The sequence below is a fragment of the Condylura cristata genome, unplaced genomic scaffold (genome assembly GCF_000260355.1).
Source record: "Condylura cristata isolate star-nosed mole 26May11 unplaced genomic scaffold, ConCri1.0 scaffold00025, whole genome shotgun sequence".
NCBI lineage: Eukaryota > Metazoa > Chordata > Mammalia > Eulipotyphla > Talpidae > Condylura > Condylura cristata.
The window spans coordinates 24,499,854-24,522,147 of record NW_004567126.1 but is presented as its reverse complement, the minus strand read 5'-3'; the positions used below and the strand labels follow the sequence as shown (position 1 = coordinate 24,522,147).

The window sequence follows — 22,294 nt, the reverse complement described above, 5'->3', positions numbered from 1 at the left end:
GCTTATTAGGGTGTTTGGCATTGGGCTGTTCACCTCATTGTCAATAGTTTGATTCTTTTTTTCTTGCTGTCTTGAGTCTAGCCAAGAAGAAAATTTAAGTAACATGTTCTTTTTCTGCTTGAAGTATAGATTTACTTAGGGAAGATGGTGCTTTGTTTTGTGTTTTCAGTAGAATTTACAGTTCCTGTGAGTGCTCTTGGTATTTTACATATTATGGTAGATCAAGTTTATGTTTGCAATACATTGGAACCTTGACCTAGAATAACCTGTTTTGCACAGAATTCAGTCTTTACATACACTACACAGTCTGTATACTATACAGTCTACCTGTGGCATAAGCTCGTATGAAGTTGAAGCATCAGTAACACCATAATTAGACTCCCGCAGAGGCCGCATTCATCTGAGTTTGGGCTAAGCACATGTTTCCAAAGAAAACTTGATTACTGTCATACATTCATGGGAAACTGACAAGTAGCAGTGTTAGTTTATTTCTTAAGGTACTTTCATCATGGAACCTTGTTGGTTTATTTCTTAAGGTACTTTCAACATGGAACCATCCAGCATGATTTTGTATTTTGAAATTAGATTAAGTAAAAACAAAAAGCAGTAACTGGTGAAGTAAGAGAATCAGAGTAATGCGGCAAGAGATTAAAGTGAAGAAAGGCTATAAAGCTGTCATATACGGTCAGCAGTATTAAATTCCCTGCCTCTCCATGTTGTCACAGAGTAAGATCACTTGACTTATTTCTGTCTTTGATGTATTGTTACTATATTTCTGTTGCCATATCACTGGTTAAGCAGGTTATGCATTATATTTGGAAACAAGGTGAAAGTTACTTAGTTGAAACTACTGATCTTTCAGACCAACCTTTGCAGTAGGGAATTTATAATTTGTGACTTTTCTCAAAAGGTGGCTTCTGCTCCTCCAACTCCCCAGCCTGTAGCCCCTACACCTTCAGCCGCTCGCCCAGCTGCTCCTGCTGGACCAAAGGGAAGGCTGTTTGTTAGCCCTCTTGCAAAGAAATTGGCAGCCGAGAAAGGGATTGACCTTACACAAGTAAAAGGTAAATCTGTTTCGGTGGAATGGGACTGTAAAGCTAAAATTTAGTTGGATTTCTTCCTTAAGACCATCATGTACAACTGTATATAAGCCTCTTGACTGTGATAGTGGGGAGAAGGGTGAAGGAGGGAAATATTTCCTTTGTTATCCTTGCAGAGTAGGGAAACATTTTGTGCTAGTCTATCAGGGCTACAGCCAATTGTGATAGCTTTTTTATTTTTCTCCTGTATTCATGGGAAATGGCTTACTGGTGGTGGTAGTTAATGCTCCTGGTTAGCCAGGTTGGGTTACAGGACTGGATTGTGTAATAAGGTTAGTAATTGTATCTGAAGAATTTAAACAAAGTAAAGAAGGGTCACTTATTGGATATTTAGCAATACTGGTTAGCTTACAAAAGTTAAAAGTGGAAAAATCCCAATATCTTATGCAGGCCGAGTTATGTGGTTCATTTATTATTTAAACAAACATTCGCTGAGTATTATCAGTGTATGCCACTTGTTCATATAACAGACAATATTTCAGTTTCATTTGCTTATATTACCAAATAAGCAATAAGGAAAGGAAGAAAGAGAAAGGATGTACAGCACAGTAATTAAGGCTGTGGGCTTTGGAACTAGCATGCTTGGATTTGGATTCCGACTCTGCCTTGTACTAGTTGTGTTCCCTTTGTGCCCTAGTTTCTTCAGTTCTGTTTTAACATAGTACTTCATATGAGAATTAAGTAAGTAATAAATAGTGCCTGCACACAGAAAATATTATATAGGTATTAGCTTCTTATTATTAAATAAAGTAACTTAATTGCTAAGAAAGAATGAAACCGAGTAGATAAAAGTAAAGTAGGACTGCTTTTAGACAAGATAGTTAGGGAAGACCTTTGTAATGAAGTGGCATTTGGTCTGATCTGAAAGCTGAAAAGTCAGCTTCTTCCGTGAAGCACTGGGGTAAAAGTATTTTTGAGTAAAGAGATCAGAATACAAAGTCCACAGTGGGAAACGGTGCATGTTTGGGGACTTTAAAGGAGAGCGGTATGATGGAGCATAGTGAATAGAAGGTCCGGCGGTAGCCAGTGAGGTTGGAAAGAAATATAGGGGTGAGAACGCACAGGACTTTATAGATTGTGATAAAATTTGAATTTTAAATGCAGTAAGAAGCCATTAAAACATTAAAGCAAGGAAACGACCTAGAATGATATATATCATTTAAAAGATCGTTTTGACTGCTCTGTGGAAATGTATTAAAGGAAAGCCAAGGCACCTTTTAAGATGCTGTTGCTAGAGCTGCTGGTGGTGGCTAGACAAGAGTGGTGGTTACAACTTTAAGGTACATTACAACAGAACTTAGTCAAGTTCTTAGTCAACTAGATTTAGGTACTTGTCAACAACTTCAGGAGAACAGTGCAATAAAATCTAGTCTGAATTGCTTGAAAAGTGAAAAGTGGATGAAGTGGAGAAAGCATGATGGTCAACTCATTCAAGAAGCTTTGCTAGGAAGTGAGGCATAAAAATAGAGGTGTAATTTTAGGAGAATGTGGGCTCAAGAGAGGGCTTTTGAAAGTAAGTATGTTCGGTTTAGTATGAAGTTTCTCAACTGTGGTGCTATTGGCATTTTTGACCAAATAATTCTTTGTTGGGGCTGTATCCTTTGCATTGTAGGGTGTTGTCCTAGTGGCCTCCATCCACTGGATGGTAGTGCCCCTATTTTGATTACCAAAAATATCTTCAGACATTAACCAGATTGTCCTCTGGTTGATAGCCAGGGGTCTAACAGAAAGGAATAAATAGATGATGCCGTAAGGGAGGAAGGGCAGGATAATTTGTAAGGAACAAAGTTTATTGATAAAATTGACTTAAAAGTAATAAGGGATATTTTGTCTTTTTTTTATGGCAGCAGAGAATAAGGGATGTTTATAGGTTTGGTAGTAGTAGATGAGAGTTCATCTCTCGCTGCTGCTATTTGGTCAATAAAGTATGAAATGAGGGTATCACTGGGGGAAGAGTGGGGAGTTTTGAGGGTAGAGAGATTGTGAAATATTGCTCTTATAGATTGGGAAAGTGAATTTAAGGGAAACAAATTTGTGGTTAGGTTGTGGCGCTGGGTTTATAGTACAGTCAGCCAATATGTACTTTTTTTGTAGACTACTTAGAGTGATTTTATATGTCTGTCTGTATCTCTATCTTTCCATCTATTAATATTTATTGTGAGCACTCAAATCTTTTTTTAAGACTGAATGAGCTCTTGGTGTTCCCTATGCTTTGGTTTGGTTTTTTGGGATGCATCATTTCTTGCATGCGCTTGTTCCTTTTCCTCCCCTTGCTTTTAGGGTGTTTATTGATGTCTTGTGGCTTTTTAAAAGTGTTTTATGACATTAAGTTATCTGCTCTGCAAGTGTCCAGTATTTGTTTTTATTATTCTGACTTATATTGCTGCTCATAATTCTCAAATTTCTTCCACTTTGTTGAAAATGGCCACCTTTCATTCTTTCTTATGGCTGTATAATACTCCATGGGGTATATGTACCCTATCTTCTTGATCCAATCTTCCGTCTGTGGATATTTAGCTTGTTCCCTGTCCTAGCTATTGTAAATAATGCTGCTGTGAATGTTGTAGAATACAAAGGTTGGTTCGTTTCTGGATGGTTTTACATTCCATGGACATAGGCCCAAGAATGGAATTACTGCTCATGTTATTTCCATTTTTAGTTTTTTTGACGGTAAATCCAGATTGATTTTCCATGATGGTTGTGCCATCATTAGAGGTGATGAACATTTTTTCATGTCTTTTGAACTTCTGAATATCCTCTTTGGTGAATTGTTTGTTCATTTTGGCTGCCCATTTATTAATTGGGTTACTTGTTATTTTATTGTTGAATTGTACCTTGGATAGTAATCCCTTGTCAGTTATATATTGCGTAAATATTTTCTTCTATTTAATCGTTTTGGATTTTCTTGTAATGTACAAGACTTTTCAACTTTAGGTGCTCCCAGTTGTTTATTTTTGTTTTTAATTCCCTTGCTACAGGGGTTAAGTCATCAAAAATACCTTTAATGCTTATATCATGGTACATATTGTCCATGTTTTCTTCTCTATATTTTATTCTTGTAGGTGTTATATCTAAATCTTGAATCCATTGAAGTTTATTTTTTAGATGAAGTTGGATCAATGTGTCACTTTCCAATTTTCCCAGCTCCTTTTATTAAAGAGACTTTTCCTATTTTATGGTCATAGCTGCTTCATCACAGAATAGGTGCTGATTATATATATATGTATATATGTATGTATGTGTGTGTGTGTGTGTGTGTGTGTGTATTTACTTCTGGACTTTTGATTTTGTTCCTTTGTTCCATGTGTCTCTTTTTGTGCCATTGTCATACAGTTTTTAATAGAGCATATATTGCTCTATTCTACACTTTAGTCAGGTACAGATAGTTCTTAGGGTTGCTTTTGCAATTTGAGGCCTTTTGTGGTTCCTTATAAAATAATTTTTGTGTAGTTCTTTTTCTCTGGTATTTAGGGCTGGTATTTTGATGGGGAAAAATGTTGCTGGTATTTTGATAAGGATTGCCTAAAATTTATCATTTTAGGCAGGATAGTTATTTTGAATGATAATGATTCTTTCTATCCATGAGCATGGAAATCTTTCCATCTCCTATTTCATTAAGTCCTTTAGCAACAACTTGTAATTCTTGTATAAGTTTAACACCCTTTGTTATGAAGCAAGGCATAAAAATAGAGTTGTATAGCTTCTTCTGTAAGGAAACTCAGGTGCTCTGACCCGATTCAGGCTCTCACTGCTCCATATTATGAGCCTTTGGGTCAAGCTAGTAGTCCTCAGTCTGGGCCCCTACCCCTGCTCTCACTCCATCAACAGTCTCTGGGTGGCTTTTACTGCACCCCCTTACCCAGTGCAGTGTGGGATCTCAAGAGCCCCAGTTCTGCTGTGTGCTCATGTCAGTAGCTACAGGGGGCTTTGCGCAGCACCTGTTCCTGCCTCTTATGGGTTATATGGCTCCATTCTTACCCTAACAAAGTTTACTTAAGGCCTTTCCTACCCCTTTCTGCTGCACCATTATTCCTGATGTGTGCTGTGGCTGTCCATTTTTACCTAAGGATTTTTTTTTGTTTTATAGCAGTTCGGTTGTGAGTATCTGGAGGAAGCCAGCTGGGTGTCTTAACTTTGCCACCATATTGCTGGACTCACCAGTCAGAACTTCCCTCTACTCTCTTCACCCCACCCTAAGCAACATTAAGTTGATCTGGCGCTGGCACTGGAAGGCAAACACTTGAGAGTTTGATGAGGGAGTGATTACAACAATGATCCATATATAGTGTAAGCTGAGTAGGGAGGAAGTGAAGGTAAAAAGGGAGCTAATAGAGGATGATAGTGGAGGCATCGGGGCAATGATAGACTTGATGAAGTTGAAGAAATTTTGTAGTAAGAAGTAGTGGTGGCCTTCCCTGGTGGCGCAGTGGGTTAAAGCACAGCACTAGGAGACATAAGCCACTTCCGCATGAGTTCGATCCCCGCCTGCCCCGGAGGTGACCACATGGCGCGGCAGACCTCTCCTGGCCCACTGCTGTTCCCCTCAGCAGTGTATTTTGTCAATCTGCCTGTTCTGTTCCTCACTCTGTCCCTGGTGAATCCTCTCACCCTCCACATCTCTGGCCTATACTCCAGTTCTGTACGAATAAATAAATCTTAAATATATATATATATATATATATACACATATATATATATATAAGTGTGTGTATATATGTATATATACACTTATATATATACATATATACACTATATATATAAATAAAAAGAAGTAGTGGTGATCCACTGAAAGGATTGATGATTGTGTGGTATTTTTTGACACCAAATAGATGGAGTTTCTCCACACCAGCAATCAATTCTCTGACACCAACTGGATGTCCAACCATTAGTCCTATTCTGATGCTGTCCAGAGTTAGCCATCAGATTTAAGGACTCAGTTGTGTAAGACTGCCTCCCCTTTCAGATGCCAGTCACAAGTCCTGGAGGCCATCCATATTTCTGAGCTACTAACTATAAATCAGAGGTTCCCAAGACTCCCTCCACAGGTTTAGTAATTTGCTAGAATGACTCAAGAAATTGGGAAAGCATTTTACTATTACCAGTTTACTATAAAGGATATAGCTCAAAAACATTTAAATGGATGGGATGTATAGGGAAAAATACTGGGTTGTGGAGATGGCATGTGTGGTCCACAGCTTCCATGCCCTCTGTGGGCACAGCTCCCAACATAGAAATTCCCAATTTTGTTGTTGAAGAGTTGTTGTTGTTGTTGTTTTTTTCCTCATAAAAGTATATTACGAGGACACTTTTTCTCATAAGGGTGTATTATGAGTAATTAAACTATTGGCTGTAAACTTAACCTTCAGTCTCCCTCCCCTTCCTGAAGGGACAGACTTTTAGCAAATTATATAAAAATGGAATCATTCTGGGGAGAAACTTTAGTAAAACCTAAATGCTGATGTTAATAATTTGACTTGCTTCAAGACTACCCACATAATGTTTTATATTTCTTTGATGCAGAACACTTTCTCGTTGTTATTTTATCTTTATCACAGAATTTCTGTGACCAGAGCTGGTATTATAGTATCTGTTCTGCAGATGAGACTAAAGGCCAGATGAGACTAAGTGACCACAATCATCTGTCTAGTTTATGTTCCTTTTATAACAACCCTACAGGTTTTACTTTTCCTCTGGTACTTTCCCCTTTATACCATATTACTTTATGATGGCCTGAGGTCCCTTCTTAGGGAGGTAGGAAAAGGAATTTGAAGGGTTTCCACTGATTCCTAATAGTCAGGGAATTATTGTGAGTGGCTAAAGCTTAGCTTAAGGTGGTGACACTACAGCTTTCTTCTTCTTCTTCAGGGACAGCAATGTCCAGGTGAACCCTTTGATGTATGGAGAGGTTATGATTTCTGTCCTTTATAAGGCTGGGTATCTGATAGGCGTGCTGCCACCTTTGTTCTAGAGCTCATAGTGAGGACAACAACCCTAGCCAACTCAGTTTTAATGATGAAAGAGTTGGGAAGAACTGCATATGAGAATCCCTCTAAAAGTATGCCTTGAGGGTGATGATGAATCATTCGACCAGTTTTTTTTTTTCTTTTCCCTAGAGGTGAGCCAATGTAAAGGTATTTTGATAACTAAATTCTGAATCTCCTTAGAGTGCTGATGTGGAAGGGACCAGTGTGATACACCTCTTAATTGTGGTTCTTGTGTGTCTCTTTCAGGGACGGGACCAGAAGGCAGAATCATCAAGAAAGACATTGACTCCTTTGTGCCTACTAAAGCTGCTCCTGTGAGTTACATTCAACTTAATTATTTTTCAGTTTCTACTCTGGCAAGAGACTTTGTTCAGCCTACTGGAACTTCTCATAATAGTATTTGATACTTAATAGCCAGGCTGTGTTTTCCCTAACTCCAGTGGTTAGCTATATAGAGATATGAATATGCTGTCATTCATGTATAAAAGCAAAGATGGTACACTGCTTGCTTTCCAAATTTTCTTTTTTCTGAATAGTGGCACTGAAGTTTTTCTATCATATCCTTCCCTAATTGAGACCGTATTTTTATTTTCTAAATATTTGTTTTATTATGTATACAAGTACTAGTGTATAGGCCAGAGTTGGGAGGGTAGTGTAAGAGGATTCACAGAGACAGAATGGGGAGCAGAACAACCAGATTTACAACTGCTGCTTTACTGGAGCAGCAGTCAGGACACGAGAGGTCTGCTGCGCCACGTGGTCAGCTCCTTGGTGGAGGATCCGACTCAGGCTGTAGTGGCTAGTGACAGCTTGATAGCATTGAGACTTTAACCCCCTAAATCAGGGAGGCCCCCAGGCCCTGTTTTTAAACGAATGCTTGAAAATTGTTTGATTGATTGTTAAGTTTTATGTATATAACTAGTTATGTCTACCTTCTATTTATGACATATGGATATCAGCTGCAAACAAAGATTTGTCATTGTTTTCTAACACTTTTCAAGGATATGGATTACCTGATTTATCTTTCTTAATTCTTTCAATTTAAGAAGACTTTAGTTATTCTTGAAGAAATTTTACACAACAAAATACTGTAATATAAACACTGGCTTCAGGAATAATGGCACTAAGTATAAAAATTAAGAAACAAAACTCTTTAAGCAGTCCAAATCTGAGTTCCTTTTATTCCTTCAGGATAGAAATGGTTATTTTTATATAAACCTTTGAACTCTTGCTAAAGGTCTGTAAAGGAGTCACAAGCACTTGAAATCTGGTGCTTCTGCTATAGTCGAACCACAGTTACTAAGAGTTTTTCCACCCACAGGCTCCAGCAGCCACTGTGCCTCCTCCAGCTCCAGGAGTGGCGGCAGTTCCCACCGGTGTCTTCACAGATATCCCTGTCAGCAACATTCGTCGAGTAAGTTTTACCACAAATCTGGCACCAGCACTGTTGGAGGCATCATTCTTAGACTGTTTCATTGCACTTGTATTTTGAAACAGTCTCAGGAACGTTGTTTTGAGTTGAGAATCTTGGATGATTAGTTAAAGAGTTGAGCTCTGATTAAATACTCTCAGAAGGAGCTAAGTTACAGTGTGGTCCTCCATTTTCTAACTTAAAAAATACTTGGGGTAAGCCTTACTGGGGAGGTGGGACAAAGGAGCAGACAGGGCCTGTATTAGGTAAGATCTCAACTCAAGATAATTGATTCTTTAATCTCTTCATTTTAGGTTATTGCACAGCGGTTAATGCAGTCTAAGCAGACCATACCTCATTATTACCTTTCTATTGATGTAAATATGGGAGAAGTTTTGTTGGTACGGAAAGAACTTAATAAGGTAAAAAGGTCTATAAATTCTGAAAATAGTGTTTTTCCCCACCAAGCACTTATATTTTTGCCCCTATATTTTGATAGAGTATGCTGATTGATGATGAGAAATGAATGTCAATTTTAACTTGTAGAGAACATCCTGGAAATTCTTTGCTTCCTAACCCTTGATGAAAACATATTTGACACTGACTTTGCCATGGATCCATTTTAGCCTAGCCTAGTCACTGGGATGGCAGATTCCTCAATTCCCTCTGGTAGATACTTTCCTGGAGAGCAGAGTTTTTTATCTTTTTTTCCCACTGGGCTATAGGGTTATATGCACAGCACAAAATAGACTCAAGTATTAGATAAATAAATGAACAAGTAAATGAAGAAATGAAGCATTAGCAGAGCTTTGTAACTTGTTAGAGGTTAATGATGATGGCATACTTTTATTGTCAAAATATTACAGCTATTTTTAATACATTTACTTTGAAATTAAGTGTGGAACATACATGTCCAATGTATTGTTTTATTCATTTCTTTTAAACCTACTTTGTTCAGTACTACTACAATGGCTTCTTGTCTTTGCAGATGTTAGAAGGGAAAAGCAAAATTTCTGTCAATGACTTCATCATAAAAGCTTCAGCTTTGGCATGTTTAAAAGTTCCTGAAGCAAATTCTTCTTGGCTGGACACAGTTATAAGACAGTAAGTATAGCACTTCTGGGGAAAGTATATTTCATTAGCAGTTTTCTTGTGTTATCTATCTAATGTTTAGCTGGTAGTGTAAGGGGTTAAGAGAAATGGAATACAGAGCAGGTGATGAGTTCATTTCCACAGGCACACAAAGCTACTTATGAGATAGAGTTCAGGAAAAAGAGGTGTAGAGATATGTGTATTAAGTTGATAACAGTTCTCACAAAGCAGACTAAATCCTTTTTGTTCATTAACTAGCTGTGCTGGATTTTAAGGGGGTCAGGATTGAAAACAAAACCAAAAGCATTGTTTGTTAATATGGTGTCCTGTGACTGAAATGGTGCTCATTGTTGTTCATATGTGTTCTCATTTAACTTTCATGGTAACCTTGGAGTTAAGTGCTTTCATGCCCACTCTTTAGGGAAAGAAACTTAGTTTTGGTGAGTTGCTATATCATAGGGTTCTTCTATTTTGAGGAATCTCTATACTGTACTATATCATGATTACACCCATATCTGTTTACATTTCCATCAACGATACACAAGGGTTCTTTTTCTCCAGCTCCTCGCCAACACTTGCTATTTCTTGTCTTTTTGATAACAGCCATCCTGACAAGTATGAGGTATTATCCTTTTTTTTTTTTAAGATTTTATTTATTTATGCATACAGAACTGGGGTACAGGACAGAGGTGCTGGGTCTGGGAGTGAGAAGATTTACTAGAGACAGAGTGGGGAGCAGAACATGCAAAGGAACTAAAATACATTGCTGAAGGGAACAGAGGGTGGGTCAGGAGAGGTCTGCCACACCATGTGGGTCACCTCCCTGGTCCGGGATCAAACTCATGCTGCAGTGGCTATGATAGCTTCATATTGCTGTGCTTTAACCCACCAGGGAGAGCCCCATGAGGTACTATCTTAGTGTGATTTAACTTTGCATTTCCCTTACAAATGGCCAACAACACATGAAAAAATATTCACTAATTATCAGGGAAATGCAAATCAAAAAACCACAATGATTTTACACCAGTGATCATGGCCCACATTAAATAAACTGGGAACAACAAATGCTGGGGAAGATGTGGAGATAGAGGAGCCCTTTTAAATTGCTGTGGAAATGTAAACTGGTCCAACTACTATGGAAAGCTGTTGGAGGTTCCTCAGGACACCAAAATGGATCTACCATATGATCCTGTGATTCTACACCTAGGAATCTACCCGAAGGACATAAAAACACTAGTTAGAAAGGAAACCCGTACTCTGTATTTACCGCAACATTATTTATAGTAGCCAGTATACAGAAACAACACTAAATGTCCCATAAAGACGAATAGATCAAAAAGTTAGTGTTTTTATGTCCATTGTTGTTTTCCTTTGCAGTACAGTAGCTTTTAACTTGATGTAGTCCCATTGGTTTATTTTTGCTTTGGTGCCTTTGCTTTTAGTGTCAGATGAAGAACTATATTTCCAACTAATGTCAAGGAACTTATTAAGCTTTTGTTTTCTTCTAGGTCTAGGATTCTTATTGCTTCAGAATTTATGTTCAAATTTAATCCTTTTTTTTTTTCTATTGGTATAAGATTTCCTTATCATAACTGATTTTAATAAAAACTAAGCTGGGCTAGTTTTCTGTATATTTCTATTTCTTTTGAAATTTCCCAGGAGAATTCTCGGCCATTTTTCAGTTTTAACAAACATATCAGGTAATTTCTTGATTTTAACTTTTCCTTGGTTTCCCTAACCACCCACCACCCTCCACTCCCCCCTCCCCCCACCGCCCCCTACCAGAAGAACATCTGTATTAATTTCGTAGGGCTACTAAATTGGTGGCTTACAGCAAACATTTTTAACATGGTTCTGAAGGCCAGAAGTCCAAAGTCAAGGTCTGGTAGATCTGTACTCCCTCCACAAACTCTAGAGGAAAATCTTCATTTTTCTAGGGCTAGCTGCTCCGGCCATTCATTGGCTGCTGGCAGCGTAACTCCAGCCTCTGCTGATGCTCACAGGGCCTTCTCCTCTCCTCTTTTCTCTTTTGCCTCTTACAGGACACTTCCTTAAGAAAGCAGTATTTCCTGTGTGTTGCCTTGCCTAGAGCCCAGTTGTGTTTACTGCTAAAGGTCACACACTTTTATTAGAGCAGGTCTCTGTGTTAGCAGGTGCAAAAACTCATTTCCTTAATTTTGTGCCTTGAAATAGCCGGAGTTCTTTCATGTAAAGTTTTAGCTTTATCTCAGTTGTAGGACACGTTAACAGGGTCCTACAGACCCCGGCATACTATGTATACAAATTAGGAATAGGGAACTGGATGGGGGGGTGGGGAATCATTCTTTTCCACTAACCGCTAACTGAAATTCAACATTTTCTCCTATTGTAGAGAACAAATCAACAAGGTATTAATAGAACTTGTGCTGGTAGCCATTAAAATTCAGTTATTTTCATATCACATTGTAGTGGTTGCAGATGTCTTAAAATAGTTTTACTCACTACTACTTCAAAATTATAACCATTATTATATGCTGCAAAAGCTTATTAATATAGAAACACATTTTTTTAAAATAATTTGATAGCTGAAATTCAATATGCTTTTATTTTTTGTAATTTGAGCATTTTACTTTCTGTGTTAAAAACCATATTCTGAGAAGGCACCCAAATGCAGAGGTTCCTATAGTAGAGAAAAGATTAGGAATCCTACTTTTATGTTTTATATTCCCGACATCCTGAGCACTCACTGTTTTCTCCCATAGTGCAGTCCTTTTCCTCTGCTCTTTCTTTCATTTGCTCAAGTTCTGTTTGTACTCTCAACTTTAGTCAATCCACTGTCTTTCAGAATATGACAAGTTCTTTTTTGTTTAATTCTCATTGAATGCTGAGCCTTTTTTTCTAGTTAAATTTACATTAGCCAAGGCAAGTATGGGAGTTTAGAGAGTGCAAAACAACCCATGAAAATATGTCACACAAAATGTAAAACTCAAGAAATATATCTCTGATATAACTGCAGCACAGATTGAAGTAAATATGAGTCTTTTTGCTTACCCTGACATAAAAGTTCTAAATAAACGTTGTTGATTATTGAAATTTCCTTCTTTTTTCTTCTTAAATAGAAATCACGTTGTTGATGTCAGTGTTGCCGTTAGTACTCCTGCAGGACTCATCACACCTATTGTATTTAATGCACATATAAAAGGACTGGAAACCATTGCTAATGATGTTGTTTCTTTAGCAACCAAAGCAAGAGAGGGTAAACTTCAGCCGCACGAGTTCCAGGTAAGGTGCTTGTTTAACTTACTAATGTTAAAAATTATGTTACTTTTAGGGTTGAGCATTATGCTTTTACTCCATTTTCTGTCTTCTGATCCTGCCATGTATTTACACTACTACAAAGTCCTGAAAATAAGGAAGAATTGAACAGTCTATCATAAGTTGAAAAAAAGACATTTTCTAGCTAGTATGCAAAAACCAACTGACTTTTGTTCTTACTGTAATTTTGTTTTAGTAAAATATATTCCATTAAGCCCTTTTTTTGTTTTCTTTAAATTTATAGAAAGATAATTACCAAATAGGAACTGTATCTATTTAAACTGTACAACTTGATATTTTCATATATGTATACATTGTGAAATATCAACATAATCTAGTTAATTAACATTTATCACCTCATATACTTAGCAATTTCCTTTTTCTGTAGTTTTGAGGCCTTAAAGTAAAAGGTTATCTTTATATCTCTTCACAAAACATCTATCATTTTTTTCTCATTTGACACATTATTAACACAATCTGTTTTTAACCTTTTTTCTGTAGGGTGGCACTTTTACAATATCCAACTTAGGAATGTTTGGAATTAAGAATTTCTCTGCCATTATTAACCCACCTCAGGCATGTATTTTGGCAATTGGTGCTTCAGAGGATAGGCTGGTTCCCGCAGATAATGAGAAAGGGTAAGTATGAAAAAATGAAGAGAGAAATATAGAATTGTAAGCTAATTTTCATTACTTTGTACTTGGCTCTGATTTCAATTTTATATTTGTTGGCATGGCATGATATAGTAGATGGTCGAGATTTAGAGAGAATCAGAAATAAGTATAGAAAAAAAGATTATGATAGCAATTCCTATTTTACTAAAAGCAGTCATATTTACTGTAGGTCAAGAATAGGGTCTCTTTTTCTTGAAGATCCCTAATAGTAAATATATTAGGCTTTTTGCATATAGTTTTCTTACAAATACTCTGCCATGGTAGTGTAAAAGCACGCATAGGAAATGCATAATGATTCCACTAAATTTGTATTTGACCTTTGGCCTGTAGTTTACTTACCCATGCTCTTGTTTTGGTCTTTGTCTTCAAGCTACTACTTTGAGCAGTGGTATAGGGGACATGAATTGTAGGTGGGAAATAACATTACCAGGTTGGGATTGTGGGATAGAAGTTGGCATTTGGGCTGATGACTAAAAGCTAGTGATTGCCTTCAGAATACTTAGCTATGTTTTTATCTTTTTCTAGGTTTGATGTGGCTAGCATGATGTCTGTTACACTCAGTTGTGATCATCGGGTTGTGGATGGAGCTGTTGGAGCACAGTGGCTTGCTGAGTTCAGAAAGTACCTTGAAAAACCTGTCACCATGTTGTTATAATTAACCCAAGAATTTCTAGACACTCCGAAGTCATATTGGTTCATTCTTATCAAGATATTTATATATTATTAAACAGGTTTTTTTTTTTTTTTTTTAAAGTTAACCAGTTATTTTTTAGTCAGTTCAGATAAGTTATTTGTAATGGGCATTATTGAATTTTTTCAATGCCAATTACACTCAAATATTGTGCACATTTAATAAAAGCCAGATTTTAAGCTCTGTACTCCGCTAGTCAAGGTATGTGTGACCTAGCCCTTTGGTGATCAGTACTTCCAATGGGAAATGGTAATGTTAGAATGGTGATTCCCTGTTGAGCTATGTACATAAAAGTAACATTTGAGGTTTTGAAATTTAATTGCCTTAAATGTTTTGTTTAGATGTGAGGGGAAAAGTCAGAAAAATCAGTCTCTTGGAGAAGGGTTTGAAGTATAGCTTTGGAATTTAACCCTAATTTAAAATTTTCTGTTACATGAGCTGATCTATCATGGATAAGAAGGGTAGAGAACTTCAAGGAAAATAAATTTTGAAAGTCAACGTTTTTTTAGACCTCTTCAATCCACTGTTCTTTATTTTTCTATGAATTCCTAAATGGTTGTTTTACCCCCTTGAGATGAAGATTATAAATATAAATCAACTACTTGGTATAAATGAGAATTTGTGTGGGTATTTATTTTAACAACTTAAATGTAATGCTGAGAGCAGAATTCTATAGTTACCTCCAAATAAAAGAATGTACTGATGGATTTAACAGGAGAAATTGTGAAAGTGGAATTTTTTTCTCCATTAACTGGTGGGTACTTGCAAACAAATTTTAACTACCAGAATTTATTACGCAAGTAACTTTCGAAAACTGCAGCAAGTAACTATAAGTGTAAATATGTAAAACATATGTAAAATAATGGTTTCTAGTGTTGGATGTGTGCCAAAGTCCATTTATCACCAAGAACTGTTTGAAAAGGAGAAAGAGATATATTGGTGACCAGTGTGGAGTGCTGAAAGATGACGACCAAAACAAGTGATCATTCTTACTTGGGTAAAGTAAGCAAATGTGTACAAAAAAACTGTTTTGTGTTTTTCCACCCTAGCATTGTCATATGTGAACTAAGAAGGCCCTGCACATTTATTAAAAAAAATTATATAGTTTGCTAATTTATTAGCCTAATTTTTTTCAACCATTTTGTTAAGAGTTTGGTTTTTTTCTGTTAAGAATGGAAGAGAAAGATATTCAGGATAATAAAAAATGAATTGGGATCAATTCCAGACTGTCTATTGATGTTTCAATAACATCAATTTATGATGTTTCAATAACATCAACTTAGGATGATTATATTATCCTATCCAGAATTGTTTATAACTGTAAGTCTGTTGCTTCGTTATGTGTAATTATGTGGAGGTATACTCTGAAATTAGGTCTTTCAGTACTAAAGTGTCTCCAATGGTTATTATTACCTGGCACATTAAGTGACGCTCCATATTTTCTATGGCTGTTCCCTTGTTAGTGTTATACAGACAGTTCAATACATTAATTCAGTTTTCCAGTATCTGACAATTTTATCTCAAATTTAGGATTATGCAGAAGGAACAAGCTTATTACAAGGGATCATCATTAGTATGAGCCACATCTTGTTCAAATATATGAAACTACAATGACAATTCATTCTTTGTTAATGCTATGGCTCTATTGTTCCCTTGCAGGAGAAATAAAAAGTTGCCTTCAAATTTTTTTGAGTTAAAAATTAATCTGAATATAATCTAAATATGAATTCACTCTATTTCTTTATCAGAACTGAAAGATAAAGAGATAGTGTTTTTGGTTAAAATTGGATTGGTTAAAAAGTGAACTGTTCAATGTGTCTGGTCTAGTTTTTGATCTGATGGTAATTTTCATATTAAGTAAGACTCAGGGGTGGCAATGTATGTATAAACTATTAAACATTTAGAGTTTATAGAATTGATAAAATTAGGACTTTGTTTAGAATAATATAATCACAGTCTAGCTTTAATAAGCTCAAGGAGTTACTGAAGCACCTCACGTTGAGGGGTCGAAAGTGTGACACATTCGCCTGATCAGTGTGTAGTCTGACTCTGTTAAGATACTCTACTCTGAGATTTGTGAGTTAAGTTTCCAAAAGCCTGGTCTACAGGAGGAGTTGACCACATGAGGGGTCCTCACCTCATAATAATGTACAAGTTTTGGAATACCTGGAAAAATAATTACCGCTGACAGTTGATTTGAAATATTTGTAGAAAAATAATCTCTAAATCAGGGATAGTTAAAGTACATCTCAAAATATTTCAGTTTTGAGGGAAAAAAGTGTTAAAAGATTAAAATTTAAAGTATAGTACACAGTCCATTATGTTTTTCAGCAAAGCTGCCTTCCATAATGAGAGGTGGAACTGTTCTTGGATATACATTACCATTTAAATATTAAACATGTTAGATCTTGCTATGCATTTTACTAGTGAGTACACACAGCTGCTCACGTAGGTGGCACTACAGTGCTGAGAGCAAAAGCAGGTTAGGGATGGGCGTTTCTAGGAAATACGTGCTGGAAGTAGTTTTGGAAGAAAAGGTAAAGTGATAACATTAGTTTTTTGAGAGATAGGAAGAATATAATAGATGTGTTACTGTTAGGACATCCTACAGTTAGAATTCAAACCCAGGTCATGTTAAAGAAAATTATAGTTATTTTAAAATGTCATATCAATAGTTTGTTACATATACAACATTAGTCTCTGAAGTTAAATTTTTTTAAATTAGTTACTTTATAATCAACTTTATTTAATGTTCTATGCTGACTAGAATAGTAATTATAAGGAAGCTGTTTTGTATCTAGAAGACAAGGGATGGTTAATGTTTGATGTGCACACTACTTGGGATATGATATGGAAAGCTGATACCTTTGTATTGAACAACTATCTGAAAACTTTGTGAGTGGGAATTGAAAAGTACTTCACCTCTGTATTTTTGATTATCTTTTTTAGGTAAAAGATACTTGTCCCAAAGTGAATTCCTTTAAAATTGAGTTACAGCTATTTTGGATCATGTTACAATGTCTGACTATAGTAACTGTACTGTTGTATCCACTCCACAGACAATCCAATATCCATATTTGATATTAAAAGGTCTGCCTCTGTAGCTTGGACTTCTGTCAGAACTTTTATAGAGGCATGGGTTTGCATGTTATTCTATTGGTCCTGTATCTTTATTGCTGGAGGAAACCTAAACCACTATGGCCATCCTGGTAATAAAAAACTTGCACAGTCTGGGATTTATTCTTCATATAAAAATTTACTAGGTTTTAACACATTTTTTTCAACCAGTAAACCAAGAGTTCTCACATTATTTGGAAACAGAATTTTCTCAATTGAATTTAAATCATTTAGGGTTTCTACAAATGTCTTCAAAACAAGTATGTCATGGTAATGCTGTTTTTAGTAGTATCTACTCATGACCAAGTTTGAGAAGGTAAAAGAATGAATTAGAGAGAGAAAACATGACAAATGATAAGAAAATCTCATTCCATCAAAAGGCACACTTAGAAAATAGGGAATTAGTGTTTAAGATAAACCAAGTTTTCCCCCATAGTGAAAGCCCTATCATTCAAGTTTTAAGCACTGAAAACCAAAACACAATGTTCTTCTTCCCTTATGCCAACGGCATTGTGACGATTAATGTTGCTTTCTCCTTGATAAATTTTGCTGTAGTCATTTCAGTATTCACGGATTTTGGAAGATTCAGGTGTAATCTGTACCTCTCAGAGACCTCAATCAATAAATCATCCTAAGAATAATAAACCAAGAAAGATTTTATAAGATGAAACTATAAAAATATGTTCTGGCTATAATTTGGATTATTTGGATTATTGTTTGTTTTTATTCACTACTTTCCCAACACAGGATCCCATTTACAGGCAGGAGAATTGCAACTGGCAAAACACAAAGTTGGGTGCAGCTATTCTAAACGTTTTATAAGACAATGTATTTTGCATTTTTTCGTTTTATATATATATATATATACATATTACAAATATATTTTATTTTTGCATAGACAAACAGGTGTAGGTATGAGACTATTCACCATAGAGGGGAGTAGAACAGGTGGATTTATTGAAATACACTGCTCAGTTGAGCAGTGGGCAAGACTGGAGAGGTCTGATGGGGCATGTTGGATTAGCACTCTGGCTGGGGATCAAACTCAGTCCATAGCAGTGATAGTGCTGAGGCTTATTCCTTCCTAGGCCACTCGTAAGCCCTGCAATTCTAAAATACATGGCATTAACTTTGGAGTTGACCAACACACAGTAAGGAAACTTTTTAAGTTTCCCTAAGCAATGGAAAAATGTACTTTTATATTGATAAAGCCTTTAGTGAAAGTATCACAATTTAGAGGATAAATAATGTAACTAGTTAACTAATTTGTGGACTTAGCAAAAGTGGGAGAATGGAATGTTGGGAGCCTGCATTGTTCCCATTGGTTACATTTGAAATACACAGCCCAGAACTTTTAAGATTTCAGGACTAGAAAAATGGAACTAATTTTTACCTTTACCAGTAAAGAGTAAAGTTGAGAATTACTTATTTTCTTTTATCAACAAACACTGATTAAGGACAATCTATAGAGTTAAAGACCAGCTTCTTAGATACTTTTGCCCTTTATTAAAACCTCTGAGTGGATTAAAGTGGACTTCAGTAAAGCTTTAAATGTTGCCAAAATTACAGCAATTAAGACAAGGGTCATTAAAAAATGAAAAAATAATGTGTGTGGCACCGACTGACTGAATCAAGCTATAAAATGCTATCATTCCAGACTAACAAAACATCTGGATTCTACCCGAGTAGCAAATAGGCTGGGAATACTGCTTAGCACTTAAAGATGAGTCTTTAATGTTCTTTTCAGATTTGGCCAAGGTATAGAATGGAAAAGAAAGAAAAAAATAAAATTTCCCAGAGAATGGAGCTGAAGGTAATGGAAATCAGTGGGAATAAGGGGCGAGATAATCAATGAGCGCTGTCTTGGGACCTAAGCAGTAACATTCTCTACCTTAGAAAAGGGATCCTTGACAATATCTGCTTGCTGGGATTTCAGAATTGCTGCGCACCAGAAACACCGCCTCATATTTTTCCATTTCTGAATTGTTAATTTTGGCTATCCTCTGTCTGCTCCACATATGATGCAGAGGGTTACAGGAGTAAATAGCTTGTCTTAGCTATGGCATGTGGTTCAAAAGGAATGGAATGCAGATTACAATAGCAAAATCTTACACTTTGGAGCCTGGTGCTGTGATTGGAGATTTCTTCCTTTGAGAAGAGGGTTATCTGTGATAGACTGTAGGACTATTGCCAATTATTTGCCCTTCTTCTGTAGGAGGATTATATATCCCTGTCTTGTGACTTCCTGTGATTCCTGTGAGACTATACTTCCCAGCCCTGTTGATAGAAGACTTGTTCTTGTGACTTAAGTTTGCCCAACAGAATGTAGGTAGAAGAGATATTTCTATGTCTGAGAGGAAGTTTTAGGACCCATAATGTGGTTTGGCCATTTCTAGGCTTGCTTTGCCATGTAAATGGCATATCTCTGATGGAATTGTTCCTTTCCCTCTATCTTAAAATGTGCAAGACTCAGGGAGCAGAGCAGGCACAGCTGTCATGTATCTTGGGCAAGTTATTGTAAGCCATCGAGATTGAATGATGACTGACACAATTTACAGTATTACCTATTCAACTTACCTCTGAAACACTAAGCTCACAAACAGATACTGAATTAACACCAGGTAATTCGACTTTTAATTCAATTTTCAGTGGATTCTCATTCTGATCTTCCACAAGTTTTAATTCATAGTCTGGTTTCTTTATCTCCACCTGGATTTCTGTACTAGAAATCTCTTCTATCAGACACCTTGCTTTTCCTGGAACTTGGTCCTTCGGCAGTAAAAGTTGAGGAAGGTGATCTGAATTGTTCATAGTACTGCTTTTTATTTGATCAAGGGTTAGTTCTTTATGAAAAAAGGGGAGAATAACAAAATTAGTAAGATATCAGGAAATGTGTTATTGTACAATACATATAGTATTAGTCCAGATGGCAATTAAAGCTGTACCTAGTTTGGGATCTTAAAAAAAATAAGAATTTGGTTTAAAGGTCTACAGGATTTAAAATTCTTTGAGGATATACTAATATTCTAATGTCTAATATCTATATTTTTCTAAAGTTTCTCATCTCCCAAAATCAAGACTTCTAATTTGCAAAATGTACACAAGGTTTTAAAAAAATTGGTTAATTTCTCACATTCCCTTACATTAATTAACTTACCATTTCTCATTTTCTTGCTTAAATATGTTGGGTCAGTTTGAATTCCCATCAGATTTTGTTTCATTCTTTGAATGTTTCCTTTTATTTTAAATTTTGCAATATGGTAAGAGTGTGAGAGAGTGAAATGGAGTTTTTCTTCAATACATTTCATGGTCATCTGTATCAATTGACCTTTTTTCTCCTGGTCTTTTTCTGTTGCCTGGAGAACGTCAGGATTGTAGGCAACATCAAGAACTGTGTAAACATCTGTGTGTAATAAAGAACCTTGTTTCACTAGTGATACTGTTAGGTGATATAATAAGCCATATCCTGATAAAGCTATATATTCTATTCCTGTATTTTTAGAGGTAATCAGAATGGTGCAATAGACACAAAATTCCAATGATGGCATTTTACTTGGGTTAATACAAAACAAATTACTAGGAAAAATAAACAGTATGCAGTTTGCAAAAAGGTACACTTCTAGGTCATTATTAGCTATAAGTAGATGAAAATTTTTACTTGGAATGCATTTTGACAAGTAAAAGCTGGCATATTCTTATTTCCAATAATTTTTTAAAATGTGCTTTTTCTCCCATAATTCTATGTACCTGATGTCTCAGACATGTCTTCTGGTCTGCCAACACATAGAGGTACTGGATGAGTGCCTGACTGGGGAGCTGGGATTCTTTTCCACTGACATAGGTTGATAAAAAGTATTTTTTCTTTTGGTTTCTAGAAAGAAAATGATTTTGCATATCTCAAAATCTACTTTTAAATTTTTCAGTAACTCATTCTCATCACAGAATTGGGAAAGGAAGAACTTCACATAAGTCATTCCATATATTAAAACCTTGCTTGAAAGTTATATTGTTACCTGATTTTCACAAAGCTGGGATATTCACCAAGAATCCATTTGGTGCTCCCAGAAGAACTGGGAGGAGGAAGAAAGGAGTGAGCCAGGCAGCTATTTCAAATTAATTTGACCCTGTTTCATTAGTTCCTTATCTCCCTGACCAAGTAAATTCTCTCTTTAAAAACGTTTTTCATTCACATATACAAGAACTGGGGTGTAGGCCAGAGGTGTGAGGGGAGGGAGGAAGCAGGTGGTGAGAGCATTCACCACAGAGTGGGGAGCAGAACAGGTGGGTCTACTGAAATACACTGCTGAGGGAAGCAGCAGGGAGAGAGGAGAGGTCTGCTGTACCATGTGGGTCAGCTCCACAGCCTTGCTGGGGATAGAATTCCTGCCACAGTGGTTGGTGATAGCACTAAGACTTTAGCCCCTGTGTCACCAGGGAAGCCCAGAAATTCTCTTTATTTGAAAAAGCTCTAACTCTATGACTCTCTGCCAAATCACTGCATTCCTTTTAAATTTCAGTCCCCAGGAAAAAAATGGCTCGCCCTAATATATAACATTATATATGAACCTCCATTCTTACGCCTCAACACATTCTCCTACACTGCATTTCATTTTCCACTTAGAATGGGGTTTCTCTCAGATTTTTTTGTGTGTCCATTTAATTTTGTAAGCAACAGCTAAGGGCAAGCTCTTCTGGGGTTACTTCAGGATCATTTCATTCAGGACCTCCCACCCCTGGGCATCAACTCTACCTACCAGAATCCTGGTCTGTATACAGAGTTGTGGTTCTGGGGCAGCACAGAGCTGTTTTCCCTCTTTGAGCTGTTGCTGAATGAACTTCTGATAGCTCTCAGGGTTACTTTCAGCCAAATCATCTAGGAGGTTCCAGAACTGAGTAACTTGGGTGAGCAGACCGTTAGAAGATGTCTCCAT

The 22,294-nt window shown here is 36.5% G+C and overlaps 2 protein-coding genes across 3 annotated transcripts in view; one reads left to right on the top strand and one right to left on the bottom strand.

Annotated features, from left to right (window-relative positions):
- The window catches only part of DLAT (dihydrolipoamide S-acetyltransferase), a 23,471-nt gene extending 5,994 nt beyond the window's left edge, over positions 1 to 17,477 (top strand). Inside the window, exons 7-14 of the mRNA XM_004689269.2 lie at positions 911 to 1,064; positions 7,331 to 7,398; positions 8,406 to 8,498; positions 8,810 to 8,917; positions 9,484 to 9,599; positions 12,686 to 12,848; positions 13,383 to 13,519; positions 14,081 to 17,477. Coding sequence (XP_004689326.1) covers positions 911 to 1,064; positions 7,331 to 7,398; positions 8,406 to 8,498; positions 8,810 to 8,917; positions 9,484 to 9,599; positions 12,686 to 12,848; positions 13,383 to 13,519; positions 14,081 to 14,210 — 969 coding nt within the window. The 3' untranslated portion in view covers positions 14,211 to 17,477. The remainder of the gene's footprint in view (positions 1 to 910; positions 1,065 to 7,330; positions 7,399 to 8,405; positions 8,499 to 8,809; positions 8,918 to 9,483; positions 9,600 to 12,685; positions 12,849 to 13,382; positions 13,520 to 14,080) is intronic.
- On the bottom strand, positions 15,881 to 22,294 carry PIH1D2 (PIH1 domain containing 2). 2 transcript variants are annotated; one of them, XM_004695909.2, is made up of 5 exons: positions 22,118 to 22,294; positions 21,111 to 21,234; positions 20,521 to 20,766; positions 19,941 to 20,206; positions 15,881 to 15,898 (listed from the first exon to the last, which is right to left on the bottom strand). In XM_004695909.2, exons 1-5 carry the CDS (start codon positions 22,292 to 22,294, stop codon positions 15,881 to 15,883), a joined length of 831 nt encoding a protein of 276 aa, XP_004695966.2. The 2 variants fall into 2 exon arrangements, with proteins under 2 accessions (XP_004695966.2, XP_012585289.1); XM_012729835.1 differs by lacking the exon at positions 15,881 to 15,898 and adding an exon at positions 17,536 to 17,994.

Bases quoted from the DNA above. Each gene is read 5' to 3' on its own strand.
- PIH1D2 (XM_012729835.1), bottom strand. From the start codon at position 22,294: ATGGAGACATCTTCTAACGGTCTGCTCACCCAAGTTACTCAGTTCTGG. The intron at 21,235-22,117 runs GTAGGTAGAGTT...TTTTCTTTCTAG, and splicing joins GTATACAGACCAGGATTCTG to AAACCAAAAGAAAAAATACT. The intron at 20,767-21,110 runs GTACATAGAATT...TATTACACACAG, and splicing joins AGACATGTCTGAGACATCAG to ATGTTTACACAGTTCTTGAT.